Below are 25,592 nucleotides of genomic sequence, written 5' to 3'. Positions count from 1 at the left end.
CAGCCACCAAGTTCTTCACCTCCCAATGTTCACGCTTGTGAACCGCCAGCACCAGTTTGCCAGCAACGAGTGAGCCACAATGGAAGAAGGTCCTCCATCATCAGTCAGGCCTTCAGATGATGCCAGCCTTGCCTGACAACTTGACTGCAACCTCAGGAGAGACGCTGGGCCATAGCCCCCCAGCTAAGCTACTCTCAAATTCCTTACTTCCAGACATCGTGAGAAATAACAGATGATTATTATTGTTTTCAGGCATTTAGTCTTGGGGTAATTTGTTATATAGTCATACTAACTGATATGCAGCCATACAGCAGGAACAATGAAACTCAGAGGTGGCAAATCCACTCTGTCATAATTCATTCCTAAAGGCTCTTAAATGAAAGTTCAAAATATGCTTCAAAATAAGGGGAGCCTGGGTGGCTCAGTCGATTGAGCGAATGACTTCAGCTCAGGTCATGATCTCATACTTTGTGGATTCAAGCCCCGCATTGGGGTCTGTGCTGATAGCTCAGAGCTTGTAGCTTGCTTCAGATTCCATGTCTCCCTCCGTCTCTCTGCTTCTTCCCTGCTTATGCCCTCTCTCAAAAATAAATAAATAGATAAACATTAAGAAAAAAAATTTCTCTTAATGTTTCAGAAATAAGTAAATAAAATGTGTTTTGGAGACAATGATAGGACTTTACTAATGTGTGATATGCAGTTTCTAAAATGATTAAAGAAACGTTCTTGAGCTCTTTTTGCAAATAAAGAATTTTTGTAAAGAAAAGTTAAAAGTACTTATTTTAAAGTGGAAAACATGCCATCATTAATTATGTAATCCAACTGAATGTTCAAACAAAAACTGAGGATCACAGAAGTTTAAAGAAAAGGGGAGTTTATTTTTGTATTATATGTTTTGCAAAGAAATAGGAATAAAAAATATGCTTGTATTGGTCATGTAAGGAAGACAGAAAAAGATGAAAATGGAGGAAAGACACAAAAGTGTTTAAAAAGTGGAGAACAAAACAGACATAGAAAAATCTTAGAACAGACTAGGTACAGGGCAGGTGTCAAAAGAAGACAGATAGGGAGAGACCAAAACAAACAGAGAGAAAGAGAGAGCATTGATAAAGGGAAGGGGTGCCTGGGTGGCTCAGTCGGTTAAGCATCCAACTCTGAATCTTGGCTCAGGTCATGATCTCACGGTTCATGAATTTGAGTCCTATTTTGGGCTCTGCACAGCTCAGAGCCTGCTTTGTTCTCTCTTCCCCTCTTTCTCTCCTCCTCCCCTGCTCTCTCTCTCTCTCTCAAAATAAATAAATAAACTTAAAAAGGGGGGGGAGAGTTTGAGAGAGATGACAGGGATAGAGAATTCAACACAAACAAAATTTCACACTGAGATGCTCAGAACTGCACTATGGAAAAAACAGACATGGACTGAAGGAGTGAAGCAGAAAGATACAAAGATAAGAGATCAAAGGCCTTCTCTCAAGATCCTGTAGGATATTGCTGAAAAATGTACTTCACAGGTAAAAATGTCTCTATCTCCTTTTTGTCTTCTTCAAGGATTGGGTTGCAGGTGGATGGGGGACAGGTAGGGTCTCTGCTCTTGATTTAGTTCGCCAAGGATAATAAGAGACAGTTCTGGGCGGAAGTATTGCCAAGGAGACCATTATCCTACTGACCAGATTTATTTTGCTTCAGCAAAAGAAGACACATCAAAGAATTACAGACATTATGCAGTGCAAATCTATCTAAATTCAATGTATAGTGATTTAATGGTGAATTACAGGTATAGAGTCAATTATAACAATTAAAGATAACTTTGAATATTTAGAAGCTGAGGTCAGAAAAACAATTTGGATACTATGTACCATTCACATGCAAAAAGGTGTACAAGATACTCACATCTTTAATAAAATGCTCCAGTGTAGCATAAGCGATGGCGATTCCATCATGGGTGCTTGTTCCTCTTCCCAATTCATCCAAGATAACCAAGGACTGGGATGTGGCCTGTTTTATTATTTCTGCTGTGTCAGTCAGTTCTTCCATAAAGGTACTCTGCCCTTTATATATATTATCTGCAGCACCCATCCTACAAATAAAATAAAAACACCTTGATTTTTCCTCTGAATTTCATTTTTAGGAAGCCAAGTATTACTTTGTGAACAATAAACATAAATGATCCCTAAGGGTCTATACACTTTGAGCCAATAATAACTGAAATCATACTAAACAAAAGAAAACATGTGTTGGATATAAAAGAGTGCCTAACATCAAATGGTACCTTCTAGAAACACTGTGTGCCTAACATTAAACTGCACCTTTTAGAAGCACTGTGGATAGAGTCTGAGGTACTGGACAGAGCTCCCCCAAAATAGGGAAACCTATGACCCTACCTTCTGAGCAGTCACTCCAAACCAGAATTTTGGTACTCACAAGGGAAAATAATGCTTCTCTGTGTTGCTGTGTTTAAATATCTATGAGTACTAGAATTAAAGACTTTTTCCTAGTATCTCAAGAAGATTTGGTACTACAAATTGAAGTACCATGTTGAAATAATTTATCTATAGAAGCTAAAACTTTTTATTAGAATCACAAATGTTTAGTAATCTCTGACACCTAATACAGGTTCCTAAAGTAGACTTCATGGAACATAGTCCTTAGGGATGTCATGAAATGGGTGCAAAAGATGTAAGAGTTTCTTTCCTGTAAGACTTCCGTGATCCTTTAATATTCTACCACACATTGTGCAGTTTCTAGAAAAGTATCTACTGTTTAGCATTTGTCTAACTCACTTAACTGTGGACACCTAACACTCCCAAGGCAACTGTGGCAATAATGGTCTACAGAACACATTTGGGAAAATGTCTATTTAGTCCAAAAGGATTCTTTAAAAAAGGTGGGGGGAGGGGGGAGAATCATTAAGCAACAGCCACTCCAGGTCATACAGTTAATAGCAAAACCCAGATTTCAGGTGTTTGACCCGCTAACCAGCTTTGTGAATTCTGGTAACTATTTTCTCAGCAAAATACCTTCATCCATGTAGTTTTGCTACAGTAGTTCACATGTCACCTACATACAGCAGCATAATGGTACCTTTTCTTTCTGGGGAAATTCATGGTGAAATCCAGCCTTACCCATCTCTGGGCTTGAGTCTTGTTCTGGGCAGGGAGAATGAAGTATAATGTTTTCCCCACAAATATGTAGAGCCTTAGGAGAACTGCTCCAGGAATCAGTGGAATTTAGAAATTAGTGGCATTTAGTTTTACTGAAAGTGTTTTAATTTTATCCATTTTAAAATCAATAACTATAAGACATAATTTCTGAAATGTTGCTAACTTATGAGCATTTTGGCTATTTCCTCAAAGTTCAAATACTGTTATTTATCTCAATTGTCAATGTTTATTGGTATTTCTCCCCACCAAAAAGCAAGATTAAAGTTTCCTATCTCTGAAACCACTCTGAATTCTTCAGAATCATGTTTACCCTCATTTAACATGGTTGCTTTTATTCCTGACAGGTTGCAAGCTGACAAAAAGAATAAATCTTTAACTGAAAACAAAATGCTCTGATAAGGCAAATATTGGGGGGAAGGTCTTCGGTTCTCAAGAATTAGAATAACAGGCAAGCACTGAATAAGATTTTAATATAATAGTTTATGAGGTGCCTGGGTGGCTGAGTCAGTTAATCGTCTGATTTCAGGTTCATTCATGATCTCACAGTTTGTGAGTTCAAGCCCCACAGCAGGCTCTATGCTGACAGCTCAGAGGCTGGAGCCCACTTCAGATTCTGTGTCTCCTTCTCTCTCTGTGCCCCTCCCCTGCTTCTGTCCTTTCTCCCTCAACAATAAATAAATAAACATTAAAAAAATGTAATATAATAGTTTAAGTATTACGCTTCAGTGCTTTCTAGAAACAGTATGGTAACAGAGTGGTCTGGTTAGAAATTTCATGAACCATAGGGTGCTCTTGGGAAGATATTTTTAGGCAGATACACACATACACACATAAAACACTTAGTATATGATAAGGAAGAGATTTCAAATCAGGAAGGGAGGAAAGAATGAATGATCAGTCAATAAAAAACATGCTAGCTAACTGGTTGTTTCAGGAGAAAAAAAAACAACAGGTATGCCACTACTCAAACCATATTCCAAAATAAATTTACATGAATTTAAAAGTTTAATGTAAAAAAAAAGAAACCATACCAACAGATACAGGTGAAATTTAATCTCTGGATAGGTAGGTAGGTGGCGTTATAAACTTAGCACCAAAACGTGTACAGCAAACACCACAAACTGACAAACATATTTGCAACACATATAACAAAGGGTTAATATTCCTAAAAAAAGGACTTTCATAAAGCTAAACAAAATGGTAAACATTCCAAAAGAGAGATAGGCAAAGGATAAGAGTCAATTCACACATACAAAAACTAATGAAAATACTCACATATTATGCAAATTCAAACAGGAATAAAATGCTGTCTTACATATGCAATTAGCAAAGAGAGTAACAAGAATGATAACATCTACCACTGTCAAGTGTAGGGAAAAGGATATTCTTATGTGAGACTGAGAGTTGTTACAACCTCCCAAAACACAATTTAGCAACGTCTGTCAGAAGTTTTTCATGACCCATAAATTTCACTCTAGGAATTAATGCTGTGGAAATTATCACAGAGGTATGAAAAATGTGTGTACAAATATGTTTCTTAATGTTATCTAGTGAAAAACTGGAAAAAGCAAATGCCTAAGGAAAAGAGAAAGAGCAATAATACTTGGGTGGAAAGCTATGCAACCAGTAGAACTGGTACACTTAGAAATTAGACACTGAAAAATGGTCACAACATATGTGAAAACACTAGGTCACCAGAAAGTGTTTAGATTCGGTGGAGGGATCTGCTAGGCAAAGAGACCTACCCAACTGCTGAGCCACGTCAGTGTTTACAGCACCTGAAGCAGTGTTCCGTTCAGACAGATGGACAGCATCCAAAATTAAAGAAAAATTTGAGGACAGTTGAAGAAAACGAATGGTAGGAAAGACGAGGACTGAGAACAACCAACAAAACAACTACCACAAAGGAAATGAATAAAAATACAATTCAAAGAACAGAATTAAAACAAACAAAACCTCTATTTGGTAGCCTCAGAAAGATTAAGAAACTGCAGCCTTAAAATAAAACAGCCCACCAAAAAAAGGAACAGCTGGAGAACAAAAAAATCTTGTAAATTAAAAATATGATCACTGAAAAAATTCACTGTATAGGCGGGATTAAAATTAGATACTGTGGAGGACCAAGATTTTAATCTGAAAGATAAATTCAAAGAAATATCTCAGCACAGTGAATAGATCAAGGAATGAAAAATACACACAAATAATTTTAACATGGAGGCCAGTTCCTAAGGGCTTAAAGTCCACCCAATAGGAAGTACAGAAGGCAGACACAACAAAAGTAGTAATATCATAGAAGAAATTACTGCTAAACTGAAATAAGGCATGCATCTTCAAGTGGAAAGTTTCCACAAAATGCTGAATAAGATTAATAAAAGACTTACACCCAGAAACACACTGGTAAAATTTAAGAAACGACAGGAATTTTTTAAAAATCCCGAACACTTCAGGGGTACCTGGGTGGCTCAGTCGGTTAAGCATCAGACTTTGGCTCAGGTCATGATCTCACAGTTTGTGGGTTTAAGCCCTGCATCGTGCTCTGCACTGACAGCTGAGAGCCTGCAGCCTGCTTCAGATTCTGTGTCTTCCTCTCTTTCTGCCCCTCTCCTGCTTGTGCTCTCTCTCAAAAATAAATAACATTTAAAAAAAACAATAAAAATAAATTAAAAATCCTGAACACTTCAGAGAGAGAGAGAGGGAGGAAGAGAGAGAGAGAGAGAGAGAAGAGAGGAAAAACATTACTAACAAAGGGATGAAAATAAGATGCTATCAAACTCCTTACCTACAATGAATGCCAAACTAGAAGATAAGGGAACAATTCCTTTACATTTAAAATCTGAAAGTTTATATTCATTTAAACTTCCAAAACAGATATGAAGACAAAATAAAGCGTATTTTAGACTCTGAAGAACTCAGAAAAGTAGCCACCATGAGTCCTCATGAAAAAACTGCTCAAAGAGAGATACAGAAGAGAAAATAGCATTCAAGAGAAAAACATGAACTATAGGGAATAACAGAAGTGAAAAAAGCTGGGAAGAAATGAGAATTTTAAAGGAGGGATGCTTAAGAGGAGCCCCTATGATAGTCTAACGCCTTAAGGATTACATACTTCTTAAGCTCTCCAGTGAATGTGGATGTAACATATACATGAATCCTAATAATACAAATGTTGATTATTGGGTCCTTCTATTTGTAAACTAGCCTATGAAAGAGAACAAGATAATTACAGCAGGGCAGATGTTGGGACCTTTTGGAAAGGTAAAAGTAAGAACAGTTTTAACAACTGGAAGGGTCTTGGATTGATAAATGATTTCTTTGTATTTGTTGCCAGAAGTTCAACAGATATTGTCTAAAGTAAATAAATCTAAAATTAGAGGGAAGAATATTTTATAGACATTGTAATGTTAACTACCAGCAGAACAAAATCAGGAACCTTCAGAGTGACTGCCTACTGCACAGGGCTAGGGTTCTGTGCCAGAGATGAAGGGGAGTAGGGGGAGAGCCTTTTAGTTTTCAATTGTGTGCCCTCTGTACTGTTTGTTTTCTACCATAACAGGCATTGCTTCTACAATTACATACACACACACACACACACACACACACATGTATTTACTTATTTCTGAGAAAGAGAGAAAGAGAGAGTGAGGGTGGGGGAGGGTCAGAATGAGTCCTGACAGCAGCAAGCCCCTATATGGGGCTCGAATTCACAATGAGATCATAACCTTAGCTGAAGTTGGACACTCAACCAACTGAGCCACCCAGGTGCCCCCGTAATTATACTTTTTAAAAAATGTTATACTATGGGGCACCTGGGTGGCTCCGTTGGGTAAGCGTTCAACTCTTGATTTCAGCTCAGGTCATGATCTCAGGGTTGTAGGATTGAACCCTGCATTGGGCTCCATGCCGACAGTGCAGAGCTTGCTTGGGATTCTATCTCTCTGCTTGCACACATGCATGCTTGCTCACTCTCTCTCTTTCTCTCAAAATAAATAAGTAAACTTAAAAATAATGTTGTATTAGGTCATTTTTATTAAAAACTGCCTGTGCAGAATAAAATATAGAAAGTTATTACATGTTTAGAGTTATTGTCTCAGGGTGGGGGGTTACTGGTCAGTTAGTGACCCTTTCTCTTCTTCCAAGCACCTAGCAAAACATCTGATACAAAAATAGAGAATAAAAGATTATTGAATAAAGTCTTCTTTCCCAATTCCAGTGGATTAAGACATGTAGGAAATATTAGCCTAACATGGCTGTGTAAGTGTTCATTTCATTACTATCACTGAGGTGCCTTTAGGAATCAGTTCAAAATAAAATACAGAGTCAATAAATATAGATATATGTATATAGATAAGGTCACTTAAATTTACATTTAAAGAAGCAAATCACATTTTACACAATAGAGATGTTCTGAAAGGCTGACTTTTAGTCACTAGAGATATGCGAATTCTTATTTTAGGCCTTAGGCCTTGAACTTGAACTTTCTATATATCTGATTTTTGGCATTAAAAAATTAACTGTCACACTGAAAAAGGAAGTTCTAGTCTATAAGATGGAGTGAAAACTTTTAAAAAGTCATGCAATTTATAAATTATGTAAGGTAGAAGAGTAATACCTTGAGTGAAGAGACCAGCACTCTTGTCCTGGCTTGGTCATTAAGTACTGTGTCATCTTAGCCAAGTTAGGTACCTTTTCTGTGTGGTCCTAGCTTGCTCATCCATAAAACGGGTAAATTGGAATAGTAAACCTCTAAGGGCCCACCCTCTTCTTTTATTTTTCCTAAAATTTTTTTATCGTTTATTTATTTTTGAGAGAGGACAGAGCATAAGTGGGGGAGGGGCAGAGAGAGAGAGAGAGAGAGAGAGAGAGAGAGAGAGAGAGGGAGGAAGACACAGAATCTAAAAGCAGGCTCCAGGCTCTGCCTGACGTGGGGCTTGAACCCATGGACTGGACTGCAAGATCATGACCTGAGCTGAAGCCATATGGCCAACTGACTGAGCCACCCAGGTGCCCCAAACTGTTCTTACCACAGTAAAAGAATTTTTGGAAATGTATAAGAAAAACACGGTGTCTCAAATTGGACAAGAGCTTTTTATGCAATGTTAGTTAAGAGTTCATGTTAACATGAATGACTGTAAAAGCTCGTATGTACTTTTTAAAAAAATCTTATTACTAATTGTTGAGTAAATCGCTGACAACTGCTTCATGTACATACCAACTGAGTCAGTACTATCCAAGAGGCAGCAGGACGATAATAGCTAAGTATACAAATCCAAGCCAGGACACTTCGGTTCCCCTATCTGTAAACAGTAACAACAATAGTGCCTGCTTTTCTACTTCTTAGGATGGTTAGGAGAAATAAGTAAGTTAATATTTATAAATTTTTAAGAAAACAAACTTACAATGGTTTCCTAACATCTGGAAAATAAAACCCTAAATTCCTAGCATGGTTTCCAAGGCCTCTGAGAACTCTGGCCCCAAACCTGTCACCTCTCTCCAATCTCATCTCCTTCTGTCCCTAGACCCCATGTTGTTGCCACCTCAATTCATACTTGCTCCCTGATATATGCCACATACCTTTTAAAGCAGAACAACTCTATCAAGATTTAATTCACACATCACAAAACTCACCCTTTAAAATGTATTTATAATTCAGTGGTGCTTAGTATATATTCAGAAAGTTGATACGACACACCTTTATCCCTCAATGTTTTCCCTCATTATTTCCTTAGCCTGGAATAATCTTCCCTCTTCTCTTTTCTACAAACTGATGGCCTTGTTTTCCACAAGCTACACTTACTTTTGCATTCCCCTCAAATGCTAAGCATAGTGTCTTGGACCAGGATCTTCAATACATCCTGTACATGAACTGACTCAGTCATGTTCAACTGCTGAAATTATTTGTTCCGAGGCTTGTAACACAACTTACCCAGCCAAAATGACTCAAGAGTAAACAAATTATATGAATGTCTAAACTTCAAGTTAAAAAAGAGAAGTGCTGACTAACCATTTGTGGGAGAAGTCTCAAGGAGTGAAAGGATTTAAACATCTGTTTTCCTTTGTGCTTCAGTATAAATCAGGGTTATCTTTGCACATTGTCACTGAGTTTATTCTAACATCACAATGTACAAATTCTAAGGAGCATAAGTGTTTAAAGGACATAAAAAATTAACTTCTAATATTTTCATGGAATGTTTATTACAATTATATGGTACCCAGTAATTAAAAATTAGCACACAATCTTGATAGTATTCACTTGTATTTTCCACTCAATTTTAAAACACTGCATTTAAAACAGTAACTCAGGGGCACCTGGGTGGCTCAGTCAGCTGAGCATCTGACTTCGGCTCATGTCATGATCTCAAAATTCGTGAGTTTGAGCCCCACGTTGAGCTTATTGCTGTCAGCACAGAGCCCACTTTGGATCCTCTGTCCCACTCTCTATCTGCCACTTCCCCCCCCAAAATAAAATATTTAAAAATTAATAAATACAAGAGTAAGTCCAAATTTTACTGTTCATTATAACCTATATGATGTACAAATGCTTAAGCTATGCTAAATTTTTAGTGGTAAAGTCAAGCCATGCTGGTGAAGATTAATTTTTTAAAATGCTATTTACTTTGTGCTTATCCAAACTACCCTTTACCCTTGCTAAGGTCTTCAGGGCCTTTCTAACTGACAAAACTAACAGATCACCCATTCTCCATCCTGACCCACTTAGATTTTATCACTGATGACCACAAATTGTTCTCTATTGATCTTAGCATCAGGGCCCAGATAACCTCTCAGTCACCTTTTATCCAAAGCTTCTGCTCTCACTGAATTTGTCCTATGGGACCAGTCTGACTAGAAGGGATGTACACACCAAAATATGATTGGTACAGACAGATTTACTCTCCCTTCCACTAATGTTTTTTTCTTACGTTCACATTCCCTACAGAGAACTGGGCCACTTCTTTCTCCAATGGTCCCTTCCACTTTGACAGAAAGGAAGAGCCTGTATGATAGCAAAGCATTTCCTATCAGCAAGCCAAAAGAGTCAAAAAAGTCGTGCTGCTGGCCAAATTGGTAGTAATCATTTTACACCGCCATTTAACACTTGAGGGCAAACACTTCGGATATCAAGTGACTTTCCCAAGGTGACATAGTGAATTTGTGACAGAGAAGAAAAAAATACACAGGCTTCAGGTTTCTGGCTTGGAGCTGAATTACCCAGCGTGCCTCATGGTATTTCTGTCCTTAAGAAGAGGAGACCAGATTTCAGGGGCTCTTAGATGTATTTTTATTATGCAACAGTCCTAACTCTACTGTTAGGCCAGTGATTTTCAAATATCTTTTTATCCATTAAATCCCTAGCTCAAATTAAATTTCACAAAGAAACTCACCACAGATTAGATAAAAGGAGCGCTGATTTGGTCAAGACACAGCACTATTAGGCCATCTTTTCCTCATCCAGAGGGGGCTTTGGGGGACTCTAAACACCCTGTACAACAGTTTGAAAGTCACTGCCTTAGGAGGCAACAAATTGTCTATTACAATTCTATTTTTCCTCAGCACATGATGATCAAGTAACAATGCTGCCCAGCAGACACTGAAGAAATGCCAGCTTGTTAACCAGTAACTGAGGCTACTATGCAAAGTGTACGCTTAAAACTACGGGGAAGGTTTACTGATAAAAATATTTTCTGCTAACTTCCCTTCAGAAATACCATTTATTTTTCCAATAAATTTCAGCAGTATAATGACTTTATATAATTCTTATGGACACAGAATTTTATAACTAAACACATTTTTCTTTTCATCATGATTACTAATAACTGAATAACACCTTATAATAACAAGTAACAACTCGCACTTTATCTTATGTTTCTACACTTACTTTCTCTTGGTTCCAGTGTCTTTAGATACCATTCTATCTCTTATTATCCTGCTATATTGTATTTATCCCAGTAAATTACCAAAAATACACTTTTGAAGATAGTATAAATTAAAGAAGTTTTTATAACGTCTTATTAATTCAACGAGCATTTCACAAAACATAATACTGGATAATGATTCTGAAATTCTCCAAATGTTAAAATAGGTTAGAGATTTAAGGAATTCTAGAACATGCAATCAGTATAATTCTGTCTATATATTCAAAGTAGTAAAAAATGGAAAACACATTCTTTAGATTTCATCTTAGAGTTATTTTGCTCCAAGTACACAGGTTACAGTTATGTGATTAAGAAAAAAAATCACTCTGATATTTTTAGGAGTGGCGGCTGACTAATCTTTCTAATCCCCTACTCCCTCCTCGCCTATTACCCTTATATAGGTCAACAAAGCTTAATAAAGCATTAATGGAGAAAAGAAATTAATACTTTTTTGTATCAGTTTCTAAAATAAAGAACACTTACATGAAAATTTGAACAAGAATTTGTTTTTATGAGATCTTGATATTTTGAGATAACATTCTAGATGTTTTTCAATGGTAGCTAATGGGCTGGACCTCTGTCCCCTCAAATCACAATTTCTGGGTCTTACACAAGGAAAATGCTAGCAAAAGGGAGAAGTACTGCAATAAACAAAGAAAAAGAATTTTTCATATTGAATGATCAGTACTAGAGCTTAAATATCAAAATTATTACATAGAGGCAACAATTACTATATTGCATTAGGACTTTCTGACACATTTGAGTGCTTTCAAGATTGTGGTTATATGCACGCGCGCACGTGCGTGCACACACACACACAACCAGTTGACATTTTTCAGGTATACAAGTCATTGGCATTAAGCACATTCGAATGTTGTGCAGCCATCACCACTATCCATTACCAGATCCTTTTCAATACCCCAAAACAGAAATTCTATACTCATTAAAAAACAAACTCCCTATGCTCTCCTTCCCATGAGGCCTGTGGTAATCTCTATTCTACCTTTTGTCCCTATGAGTTTGCCTATTCCAGCTTCCTCATGTAAGGGGAATACCTTACTTGTCTTCTAAGTGCTCTACAGAGGAGGACTTTTGTGTTAGCTTACTTTGCCTTCTTTTTGAAATTGAAGATGTTCCTCTTTACTTCACTTTGCTAAAGAGTTAACAGAATTCTGTACTGTCTACATGTCTAAGCTTTTATTTTTTCTATATTTTGCAAATTTATAAAAGGGAAATAATCTAAATAACAAAGTATTCTAACTTTTGAGAAGGGCAGTATAAGAAGTAGAAATAAAAAAAATACAGTCCAAGGAAAAAGCTACAAAAAGATACCAATTATTATAAGATGTGTAGATATTGCGTAGTTCTTAAAAGTCATAAAAATATGAAGTAGCAGATCTGTGTTACATTTAATTAAACATAAACATTAACCCAGAAATGGAATGAAATCAGAAATGCTTTAGCACTACATGGATTCGTTTTAAGAGTCTGGAAAGCCATATACCTAAACAACAATGATTTCCACGCAGTAGAATTACAGGTGATTTAAATTTCTTTTTTGAGCTTTTCTATATTTATATTTTGCACAACAAACAAGCTTTACAGTGCAATTAGAAAACAAATTTTATTTTTAAAAATCACAAATGATAATGATAAATACTTTACTGTATCATTATCTTGAGACAAGGCAAAAAGATGGTAATTACCAGGTTAAAAAACCAGCTTTCTTTTAGCAATCACTTTATTAGCAACAATGAAATTATTATAAAAGAAGAAAGTTTAATATAATTGTTTCTACTAACAGTTGCAATCAGTTCACATTATAGTATTTAAAATTAATTTATACAACTTGTAGCACTGAACTGCAAATATAGCCAAACAAAGAACACTGCAGCAATCTTTTGATTTCAATGGAAACATTGCTGAGAATCGAGATGGCAATCCAGGAAAATGCCAAACTTGTGTTGGTTCTCAGGAAACCACGTTCACTGAAAACATCTACAAACACATGCAGGCCACTTAGGAAGGGCACAGGCATTTTCCTATCAAAGAGACCCCAGGAAGTGCTGACTGGACAAATTACTCTCTAACACATCTTCAAGTCCACTCCTTGGGAAAGTCCCAAGAATTTCAGAGGAAATAATTAACAGAGAAAATGTTATTTCCCAACTGTAACCATATCTGTGAAAGCCACAAATGATTAAGGCCATAAAAAGAAAGGTAAGATTCATCAGTCATCATGGTAAGATTAATCAGATTAATTAATAAGATTACTAAAGGGGAACCTGACACAACCAAAGGATGCCCCCTTATAATTAAATACACATTAAGAACTCAGGCAAATCACCATCTCTCGGATTCTGCTGTCCCTTCTGTAAACTGAACAATGGCTCCTAAATCTGGATATGTTTTAGAGTCACTTGCAGAGGTTCTTAAGTATGGACAGACTCTGTCTAAGAGCCCCCTCATCATACCAATTAATTACAGCACTACCTCCAGGAGATCTGCCTTCAGGAGAACTGCCTGGGATATGGATTTCAAACCAAACCAAACCAAATCCTCAGGTGACTCTGAAGTATTAAATTCATACAACCACTTCCCAGCAAAAAGATGAAGTGAGGCATCTCCTGTTTGCCAAACACAGCTGCGGGAACTAAATAAACCACAGAGATACTCACAGGCAACACTTTTGATGCCAATAGAATTCATAACAGCCTACTCATTTAGTAAAATATCATTTATCGTGTGATTTTTAGTGCTAGTATTTACTACCAACTAGAAGACATGCACTGATTCAAGGGGTTTTCTTTCTGTCTAAGGAGGACAGACAGACAGACACACACACACACACACACACACACACACACATATTAGGATATATATACATGTTAAATATCTATTAAATATACATAAATATACATTATATACATATTTAATAGAGTACAAGTACTCCACAGTAGGTGCTCAATCAATATTCGTGGACTTAAACTCAACTGCACAAACAAATCAGTTATCATCCTCACAAATGCAAATACCTGAAATAAGTTAAGCATTCAAACGCCTATTACACTTTAATTCTCTCTCAAAATAAACACACTGGTGAGTACACAGCTTTCCTGAACTGAGGGGCCATAAGAGGGTTTACATGGGTAGCATGGCATGCAACTTATTAACCAAGGACCACTTAATGTAAATATCCCTTTCTACCAACATTTAAATGACATAAATGGCAATAAATTATGCTGAGAGAAGCCAAGTGTTTTGCTTTTTTTTTCAAGCCAGACTTAATAATTCATTGCTTTTCTAAAACTTAATTACTGAGTCTAAAAAGGTGAATAAGGTTTAAGCCTACATTTATCAGGATAACAAACAAGAGATCTTATTCCAGGGATGCACTCAAAGATGTTAATGATCCTTAGAAATAAGTGTCTAGAAATATTTCACTGATAAATATATATGCAAACACTAATACATAAATACTAATTAGAGCCAAGTGTATATGTTTGCCAAAATTCCACTTTTTAAAAAAAAATTTTTTTTTTTTTAACGTTTATTTATTTTTGGGACAGAGAGAGACAGAGCATGAACGGGGGAGGGGCAGAGAGAGAGGAAGACACAGAATCGGAAGCAGGCTCCAGGCTCTGAGCCATCAGCCCAGAGCCTGACGCGGGGCTCGAACTCACGGACCGCGAGATCATGACCTGAGCCGAAGGCGGACCCTTAACCGACTGAGCCACCCAGGCGCCCCGCACTTTTTTTTTTTTAATATGAAATTTATTGTCAAATTGGTTTCCATACAAAACCCTGTGCTCATCCCAACAGGTGCCCTCCTCAATGCCCATCACCCACCCTCCCCTCCCTCCCACTCCCCATCAACCCTCAGTTTATTCTCAGTTTTTAAGAGTCTCTTATGGTTTGCCTCCCTCCCTCTCTAACTTTTTTTTTCCTTCCCCTCCCCCATGGTCTTCTGTTAAGTTTCTCAGGATACACATAAGAGTGAAAACATAGTATCTGTCTTTCTCTGTATGACTTATTTCACTTAGCATAACACTCTCCAGTTCCATCCATATTGCTACAAAAGGCTATATTTCATTCTTTCTCATTGCCACGTGGTATTCCATTATGTATATAAACCACAATTTCTTTATCCATTCATCAGTTGATGAACAAATCAGGAGACATAGATGCTGGAGAGGATGTGGAGAAACAGGAACCCACTTGCACTGTTGGTGGGAATGCAAACTGGTGCAGCCGTTCTGGAAAACAGTGTGGAGAGGTTCCTCAAAAAATTAAAAACAGACCTACCCTATGACCCAGCAACAGCACTGCTAGGAATTTACCCAAGGGATATAGGAGTGCTGATGCATAGGGGCACTTGTACCCCAATGTTTATAGCAGCACTTTCAACAATAGCCAAATTATGGAAAGAGCCCAAAATTTGACTTTTTAAAAGTAATGTTCTTACAACATTCAGAAAAAATATTCCTAAAGCATCCGGTCTGTTTGCAGCTTTTCAAAAATTTATTTATTCTTCTCATGGCACAGTGCACAGCACATAGTAGGCACTCGATGAGTATTTATGCAATTAATGAATTTAAACCCAGTGCTGTAAATGTTCAATCATTAATATGAAAATAACCAATTTAAAGATAAAATTTGGAGACAAATTTTATGCATATTTCTCACTCTGCTAGACTTCCAATATTTCTTACATTGAGTACAAAAAAAATTTGAAATGATTTACAATAACAACATATTTATGGTGGAAGAACTACAATGAATATGAAACTAAGATTTTAAGCCATACAGTACGTCCTCACATTTGAGACAGCATATTTGTGCATGAGCTTTGAAAATGCTAATTTTGCGGTCTCATCCTTGCAATTCCAATTTAATAGGTCTCTGATACAGGGCTTAGAAAGTTTTAAACATTAATCATAAACAAGTATCTCTATGGTTCTCATGAAGCTGTTATAAGAACCATGTTAGAGAAATACTCCCATGCAAGAAGAGAAGGGGGAAAATTAAACCAAATTTGTTTCTGCACCTGAGCCTTGAATTTAGCTCTTGCTTTCTTGGCAGGCAAGACAAAAAGGAATTAAAGAGGAAGCAGCCATTGGCTGATGACAGGAGGCCTGGCAGTTTGTCAGAGAAGGCCAATAAATTGCTTCAACTCTTTCTGTAAACAGGCACAGCATGCACATGGAGGGAAAACAATTTCCTAGCATGAACAAAAAATGACTTATCTGATGGCACTCCATGTAAAGGTCAGTAAATAAAAATGAAAATCTCTTTATGAGCAATTCTGGAGACTATATAGAAACATCATCAAATGGGTATGTCTACTTTAATTTTAAAGCACAAGTACAAACTTTTACCCACGGCCAGCAGGATTCTAAACTGCTCCAGCCCCCTTGAAGAACAAAAAAGATGCACATTCCTTACACTCCACAGTCCCACTCCTAAATGATAGCCTCAATTCAGAAAACTCGTTCATACGCACCAGAAAACACATGTAAGACAAGTATCAGTATTGTTTGCATTTGCAACAAATTTGAATCATGTTAAATACCACTCAAGGAAAATGGATAAACTGTGGTAGATGCATACAATAGAATACCATAATTATAGAAAAATGAGTAAACTAGAATTACACATATCCATATGGGTGAATTTCATAAATATAACATGGGAGGGGGAAGCCAAGTGCAAAAGAATACACAGTGTGGTGTGATACGTAGAAAGTGTTCCTCAAAAAACATACCCAGGGAGTAAAAATATAGAGAAATGCATGGGATGAAAACTAGTCAAGAAAGGTAGTTCCAGGGCACATGGGTGACTCAGTTGGTTAAGGGCCCAACTCTTGATTTTGGCTCAGGTTCAAGGTTTGAACCTCTCTGCCCCTCCCCCGCTCTCTTTTTCTCTCAAATTAAATAAACATTAAAAAAGCATGTGCTCTCTTTTTCTCTCAAATTAAATAAACATTAAACAAAAGACAAAAGGGCAGTTCCTCTAGATGGGGTGGAGGGGAAAAGAATCAGGGAGGATTACGGGTTCAATAGTATTGGCAAAATGTTCTATTACTTTACTAGGGTGGTATTTACCTATGGGACTGTCCTATGTCTGAATTATTTCACAATAAATGAATGAAAACTCTAACAGCATAATATTAGACCATATTCTAGTAAGGATCTAGGATATAAATGAATGTGGTCCATGCAGACTCCTTTCAATTATAACAGGAAAGGGAATAAGAACAGAAGAAAAGACAGGGAACAGGGTCCTTACACTAAAGCAGTGCATCCCAGATGGAGGTCTCTGAGGTTAAAGAAACAAGGAATCTCTGCACAGCAGATCCAGTGCAGCCATTAAAACATGCGAGACTGGGGCACCTAGGTGGCTCAGTAGGTTGAGTGTCCAACTCCTAATTTTGGCTCAGGTAATGATCTCGCAGTTTGTGAGTCTGAGTGCCACGTAGGGCTCTGTGCTAACAGCGTGCAGCCTGTTCTCTCTCTGCCTCTCCCATTTGTGTGTGCTCTTTGTCTCTTAAAATAAATAAACAAACATTAAAAAAAATAAACATGCGAGGGGTACCTGAGTGGCTTAGTCGGTTAAGTGTCTGTCTTCAGCTCAGGTCATGATCTCAGAGTTCGTGGGTTCGAGCCCACCATCAGGCTCTGTGCTGACAGCTCAGAGCCTGGAGCCTGCTTCGGATTCTGTGTCTCCCTCTCTGCCCCTTCCCTCCCTTTCTCTCTCTTTCTCAAAAAATAAATAAAACATTAAAAAAAACATGTGAGAGTAATCTGCATGAAGTGATAGAGAAATATGTCCCCCACATATTAGGAAATTAAAGGAAGCTGCACAGCATAATGTTTAATATAATACCATTTATATAAGAGAAGATTTATGTATACCTGTAAATTGGTGGAAAATTATACAAAGAATCATCAATAGTTGTTGACTTGGGGAGAAGGTAAAAGTTAGTTTATACCCTATCATACTGTTCAATTGTTTTCATAATAGGATCTATTATTTTTATAATTAAACAACTGAGCTCTCCAGCAAGGGCAGTGGAAATGCTTCTCGGCTGCACTCCAAAGTTGTCTGGACACTTACAAAAGTGTCAACTTCCAGATCCCCGTCCAACTTAGAACTACTGAGTTTAGGGTCCAAGTATCAGTATTTTTTAAAGCTCCATTGAAAAAAAAGTCCAATGTACATTAAGGGTTAAAACTCACTGTTTCTAGATGTTCCGTGTGCAAATGATAATATGTGTGTTATGAAAATTAAAGACACCAATCTTCTATATTGATCCAGACAAGAAAACCATCACTAAAGGAGGAAGAAATAAGGTTACATACAGGCTGGGTTAGAAACTTTTTGGAAAAGTAAGCTCTGATATGCTGAAGTACCTGGGAATGTTCAGGCTTAGAAGTCCAAATGCCATGCTACTGAGTAGGGAAGAGAAATTTGCCCTGGAAAAAAGTGTTCTCAGACAGTGACCATATACGCATTTCACAAGACTCCTATAAAACATCTTATTTTGACTGATACTGCCTTTAATCTGAGGTTGTATCTTTCTTACGTTTATTTTAGAATTTTAAAAATATTAATAAGCAGAAGAAAAGAACATTCACCACAATCCCATCTCCCTCATGATATTTTGGAATATAGCCTTCTATTTAGATGATTTTCTCTGCATATATTTACATATATAATTTCTCCTACAAAAGTGAAATCAAACAGAATGCCAGGTTTTGTAACCAGCTCTTTTTTGTTATTGTAACAAGAATATTCTTTCTTTCATGTAATACTACCTCTGGATGGGCCCACCAGTACCAGGTAATGGTAAAATGTATTCCCAAGTAGCTGAAAAAAATGGGTGTGTTTAAGGAAGTTAATTCAGAATGAAAACCACTATACTGAAACAATGACTTTGGTGTTCGCAAGGTTTACAGCTTAGTTTCTCCCTTATGCGGTGACTAGTAACCAGTCCAGCTCCTCAAGGCTGCTCCTGGCTCACAAGATAAAGGCATGCTATCATGGCAGCAGCATGGAGGAAAAAGCTCACGGTCCACGTGAGTACCTTCTAGGTCAGCCACTAGCTGGTCTTTTCACTAAAAATTGTTGTCTAACAAAATAAACAGGTTTTTTAAAGCTGTTTCTTAAGTAATTCATTTGTTTTTCTAGGTACTATGAACTATTTTAACTGAACAAGTTTGCCTGCATGGAAACCTTTGAGACAAATCTATAGCTTCCCCACAGCAGTGTTGGTCATTATGTGATAAATATTGTAAGCTTCATTTATGGCTCCATCTTAAGCCCTTATCCTCATTTTTACTCACACTATTTGGAATCTTCTGTAAACTGACTTATCTACTTTCTGGAAGATGGCAGGATAAATATTAATGAACGAGCAAGCAAATAAATACACATACACAAACACCTCTCAAGCACTGCATGATCTTACAGCAATGGAATGCCTTGTGCCTCCATGGATTGTCCTTATCACACGTGAGTTTCTTGAGGGCAGGTAACGTGGTCTCATTCGGCTTTGTATCCCTAAGGCCTAGCATAAAACTCAAGTACACTGTAAGGTTTTAAGAAAAATGCGTGTTTAGTACACTGGAGTTTTGATCTTGTTATTGAGCCAGTGTCTCCTAACAGTCTATAGTTTCTGCTTAAGACACGGAAATTTAATGGCGATCTTATCACGCAGCCTCCTAGTTGTGCTGCATGTTACAAGTTAAGATCACTTCTGAAAACAGATCCCCTTCCTGAATTTCTTAGGGTCACTGACAAACACCACCATTCACTTCTCTTGGTCACCGAGGTTTGATGCCTCCTTGTCTCTAGTTCTTTATGTATCACTCTTCATCCACTGTAGTTACCAAAGCCTGTCAGTTCTAACCCTGTAACATCTCTCCTCTGTCCCTTGTCCACTTCCATTTCTGTCAGTCTAATTAAGATGCTCAGGATCTCCCCAAGAATAACTGCATTACATCATCCCTTTGTATAATCCATCTTTCAAAGTGTGGCCAAATTAATCTTCCTGAAACCTCAACTGTAAGTAACTCTGATCACATCATCTTCCTACTCGTAAGTCTTCAACAACTCCCCACTGCCCATGGGATTAGCTTCTATTGGCCTGATCTTGACTTAAAGATTAGTTCATTCAATAGCCCTGTTTTTGTTTTTTTTTTAATATATGAAATTTATTGTCAAATTGGTTTCCATACAACACCCAGTGCTCATCCCAAAAGGTGCCCTCCTCAATACCCATCACCCACCCTCCCCTCCCTCCCACCCCCCATCAACCCTCAGTTTGTTCTCAGTTTTTAACAGTCTCTTATGCTTTGGCTCTCTCCCACTCTAACCTCTTTTTTTTTTTTTTTTCCCTTCCCCTCCCCCATGGGTTTCTGTTAAGTTTCTCAGGATCCACATAAGAGTGAAACCATATGGTATCTGTCTTTCTCTGTACGGCTTATTTCACTTAGCATCACACTCTCCAGTTCCATCCACGTTGCTACAAAAGGCCAGATTTCATTTTTCCTCATTGCCACGTAGTATTCCATTGTGTATATAAACCACAATTTCTTTATCCATTCATCAGTTGATGGACATTTAGCCTCTTTCCGTAATTTGGCTATTGTTCAGAGTGCTGCTATAAACATTGGGGTACAAGTGACCCTATGCATCAGTACTCCTGTATCCCTTGGATAAATTCCTAGCAGTGCTATTGCTGGGTCATAGGGTAGGTCCAATAGCCCTGTTGTTGAGTGTCTGTTATATATGTACAAAGCAGAGTTCCAGGTTTGGGGAGGGGGAAGGGAAATGTACAAAACATGAAAATCATCTTCTGGGAATGGACTAGGCAACAGGAGAGGCAGAGGTTTACACCAATAACTATAAAACAAAAAGTGGTAAGAACTTTTTAAAAAAGGCAAAACACTTGTACCCCAATATTTATAGCAGCACTTTCAACAATAGCCAAATTATGGAAAGAGCCTAAATGTCCATCAACTGATGAATGGATAAAGAATTGTGGTTTATATACACAATGGAATACTACTTGACAATGAGAAAGAATGAAATCTGGCCTTTTGTAGCAACGTGGATGGAACTGGAGAGTGTTATGCTAAGTGAAACAAGTCATACAGAGAAAGACAAATACCGTATGTTTTCACTCTTACATGGATCCTGAGAAACTTAACAGAAGACCATGGGGGAGGGGAAGAAAAAAAAAAAAAAGAGAGGGAGAGAGGCAAACCATAAGAGACTCTTAAAAACTGAGAACAAACTGAGGGTTGATGGGTGGGAGGGAGGGGAAAGTGGGTGATGGGCATTGAAGAGGGAACCTGTTGGGATGAGCACTGGGTGTTGTATGGAAACCAATTTGACAATAAATTTCATATTTAAAAAAAAACAAAATAAGAACTACCATACAATGTAGCAATTCTTTTTGTAGATTAATAAATAAATAAATGAGAATATTATTATTGGCTAAAAAAAAAAAAGGCAAAACAGGGGCACCTGGGTGGCTCAGTCAGTTAAATGTCCAACTTTGGCTCAGGTCATGATCTCACCATTTGTGAGTTTGAACCCCATATTGGGCTCTGCGCTGACAGCTCAGAGCTTAGAGCCTGCTTCAGATTCTGTGTCTCCTTCTCTCTCTCTGCTTCTCCCCCACTTGCGTGCTCTCGCTCTCCCTCCCTCCCTCCCTCCCTCCCTCTCTCTCTCTCTCAGACACACACACACACAAATAAATACACATTTTTTTAAAAAAGGCAAAACACACAGTATAGAGATGAGAAACATTAACTGTGGCTATGGGGCTCCAGGAAGACTTCGTGAAGGAGGTGGAATCTTAACAAGAAAAATAGCAAGAGAGGTGTATCTGGTCCAGGATATAGTATAAACTGAAAAAAGACAAATGGGAAAGTACATAATAGCTTCCTAGAATTCAGAAAGAAGAGTTGGGTTGACACATAGGTAGGTGAGGGAAAGAAACAGAAAACAAGACTGAAAAGATTGGGGTTCATCTGGTCGTTCTTGACTGATTTGCTCAGAGACTTGTACTTTAGCACCAGAATGACTTGATCATAGCTGTGTTCTGAAAGGACCTCACAGGGGCTTGAAAACTGACTGGAGAAGGAAAAAAGGAAGACTCAGAGAGCAGGGAACCAGTTTCTGCAATAATTTGTAGTAAGCAATGGGTGCCAAGATTAGGCCTAAAGCATTAAAAGATGCATGACTGGCTAAGAGGGCACTCAGTAATATCTGGCGGGGACACTGCAATCAGACCCTCGCACATGTTTTTATCTATTTCTTTCCTGTTTGATTGATGAGCTTCTGAGTCCAGAGGACACAGTGTGTGTCTCGTTTCAGGGCTACAGTCGGCTGACCCATTTAGGCTGCAGTGTGTAGCACCTACAGCTTGTGGATCCATCACTGCCCAAGCTGGGTCAGACTAGTCTCCAGACCCCATTCTTCTACTTTCCTTATTTTGATCAGTCAGAACACTGTGTGTCCTCCTCTGTGGTTTTTGGCACCAACATCAAGTCCATATGGCTCTACACTTCTCACGTTTTATCCAACTCTCTGCCTCACTCACCTCCTAAACCTAAACACTAGGTACTTCGGAATAGCTGCCAAATAACCAGCCAGATCTCTTGTGTCCTCGCTCTCTTCTCCACAAGTGCACTCCCTCCTTTTTCCTCTCCAGTCCGTCCCCTGCAGCCCTCTCAGGAGAACCAGCGATTCGCTTCCTTGCCTCACCTGATACCGCAAGGATTCTCAGGCTCACTGCTCTTCCTTCCAGGCTCTACCTTCTTGTAATAAAAACAGCTCCTTTGAGGTTATACCACCAGACCGTAACATCCTCCTTTTGTCCATGCTGCAGCTATTCAGTTTCAAATCACTCCCCTTCATTCATCAAAGCTGTTAATACTTGGCGTGTATCTTGTCTCCACCAAGAGCCCCACCATTGCTTCCAGTAGCCCTTCAGGTCCACATGGCTAAACCAGCCAACACCATCCAGCTCAATCCTGGATCTCCTCTTTGCCCATCTCCTCCTCTACTCTATCTCAGCCATCCATCACCAGACTCACATCCTGGACTTCATCAGAGACATGAACTGTTTCATCTCAAAAGATGCCCATTCCAGCTCACACAGCACCTCCACCACAACTGTTGTTGAAACCTCTCAGGACTCTAGCCCACCTACCACGTGCCTTCCCTGGTGCTGTCAGCCCTCTTCTTAAAGTTCCATGGTCCACCATTCCCAACATACACTGGCCAACTCTTAAACTCCCTCTGCCCTTCCATTCACTTCTCTGGAAAAACTCCACCCTGGAGGGGTTGCAAAAAAAGGGTGACACACTAATTCTGTCGTTCCTTCTTTGTTTATTAGCTGGAACACTTCCATCATGAGAAACTTTCTCTCACCTGGGTGGAAAGACAGACTTGCTGCTTGATTCTCTCTTTATTTTTCAATTTTCATTCTACAAAGTGACTAATGATTTTTTGTTAGAAGTATCATTACTAACTTGTTCTAATATTTCCCAAGGTAATCAAGGCATTTTTTAAATCAGAAATTTATGGATATAACATATCCCTCTGGAACATGTTCAAGTCTACCATTCAAAAACAAAACAAGTCCCTCACTGGATCTCTCACCGTCTCCCCCGGCCAAGCTGCCCTGGTGACACCTGTACTAACACTCTATTTCTTGACCTCTCACTCACTCTTTAACCCTCTTTAACCGGAGTATGGTCCCACCATTCCACCGAAACAGCTCCTGCTAAGGTCAATAGTGACAGCCACCTTGTTAAGATCGAAGTTGACTTTTCAGGCTTCCTTTCACCTGACCTCTCTGTGCTGTTGGCACTGCCTTTCTCCTTGGAGGAGTCTTTCCCTGACACTGTAACATCCTGGTTTTGTCCTCCCTTTCTGGCTACTCGTCCTTTGTTGGTTTCTCTAGCTTATCATGTTACTCACCTATGACACGTTGGTAGTCCTAAGACTCAGTCTTAGGACCTTATTTTCTCCACTATACTCTCTGCTAACATGATCTCAGCCACACCCAGGTCTTCACTTACCACTTATACAGAGATGTCTCACAGCCAATTTATATCATTACTTTTCATCTTTTCCTCTGGACTCTATATCCAACTGCCTATATGACAGCTCCCCTAGAATGTCTCAGAGTATTTCTCCTTACTATGTATAAAAATAAAAGTCAGGATCTATGGCAAAAAGAAAATCACACTCTTCCAGTAAATGCCAGCACTGTCCAAACAAGATGCATAAACCACTGTCATCTCTGACACTCCATTCATCTCAGCTGCATATCCCTTCTATCACCAACCCCTGTTGATTTATTTCCTAAACACCTTTCAAATGAGACTCCTTTCCACTCAAACTGACATTACAAACCTCATCCAAAGTACTGATACCTCTCACCGAGACCACTGTAGGAGTCTATTGATAAGGTTACTACTGTGTCCTTTCTCCAAACGTTTCCTGCATTATAGCCAATGTAGATGTGATCATGCCAAGCCTTGCTTAGAACTCTTCAATGGTTTCTCATGGCTGAGGAAAAAGTCCCAACCCTCTACACTCTGTGTCACTTGCCTTTACCTATTCTTCAACTTCATCTAGAATAATGTTCCCCTAGAGAATCACTCTTCAGTCACTTATCTATGATTTTTTTTTAATGCTAAGAGACTCTGCACACACACCCTCTGTCTGAAATTGTCTTTCTTCCTTTGATTAGTCAGCTCACCCTTCAGATAGGCCTCAAGAGTTGCTTGCTAAGGGAAGCCTTCCCTGTCTAGCTCATACCCTGCTCGCAGACTGTCAGAGCATCTTGTACACAGCCTTTATATGTTTGTCACTGCTGCAATTTCACATTTTTTATGTAATTTTTTTGGTTAATATTGATCATCTCCACCAGGTAAGTTTCACTAGAAGAGAAAATATGGTTGTTTGGCAGTCCCATTGTTTGTTATATATTAGATGCTAACATATGCTGGATAAAAGAATAAATTAAAATGAATAAATACCTAAATTTCTTGAAATTAGTGTGGTTTATCCTTTTTCAGAAGGCTTATACTTGCTATCCCTGAATGTACTTTACATAAAGCATTTAATATAAGGGGCATAAAACAGTCACTATACATTGGTAAGAATGTTATTTCTGGTATTTTAAATATGTTACTATTATAAAGTTTAACTTTTTATTATTATCACTGAATTCATTTCTTACAGGCAAAAACTATTTTCCGATTATCTCTGAATCCATTCCTAAATATGTGCCTAACTTCATGAGAAAAGCTGGACAAAACCAAATTCTTACTGTTTCCCTTGCGATTATGGCCATGAGACACAATTCTGGTTAGTGAAATATATGTGGAAGCCTTCTGGGAGGCTTCTGAAAAGGCACTGATTTCCTGAAAAAAGAAGGCGGCGGGGGGGGGGGGGGCGGGTGGAGAGGCCGGGGAGCCTATGGCATTCTCTCTTC

The 25,592-nt window shown here is 38.3% G+C and overlaps 1 protein-coding gene across 9 annotated transcripts in view; it reads right to left on the bottom strand.

Annotated features, from left to right (window-relative positions):
- The window catches only part of MSH3 (mutS homolog 3), a 187,929-nt gene that overhangs the window by 13,011 nt on the left and 149,326 nt on the right, over positions 1–25,592 (bottom strand). For all 9 annotated transcript variants that reach the window (XM_045062647.1, XM_045062646.1, XM_003981121.6 and 6 more), the window contains one exon: positions 1,888–2,074. In XM_045062647.1, the coding sequence (XP_044918582.1) occupies positions 1,888–2,074 (187 nt within the window). The remainder of the gene's footprint in view (positions 1–1,887; positions 2,075–25,592) is intronic.

This window comes from Felis catus, chromosome A1 (genome assembly GCF_018350175.1).
Source record: "Felis catus isolate Fca126 chromosome A1, F.catus_Fca126_mat1.0, whole genome shotgun sequence".
NCBI lineage: Eukaryota > Metazoa > Chordata > Mammalia > Carnivora > Felidae > Felis > Felis catus.
The sequence above is the reverse complement of the archived record's forward strand: the minus strand, read 5'-3'. Positions and strand labels throughout refer to the sequence as shown.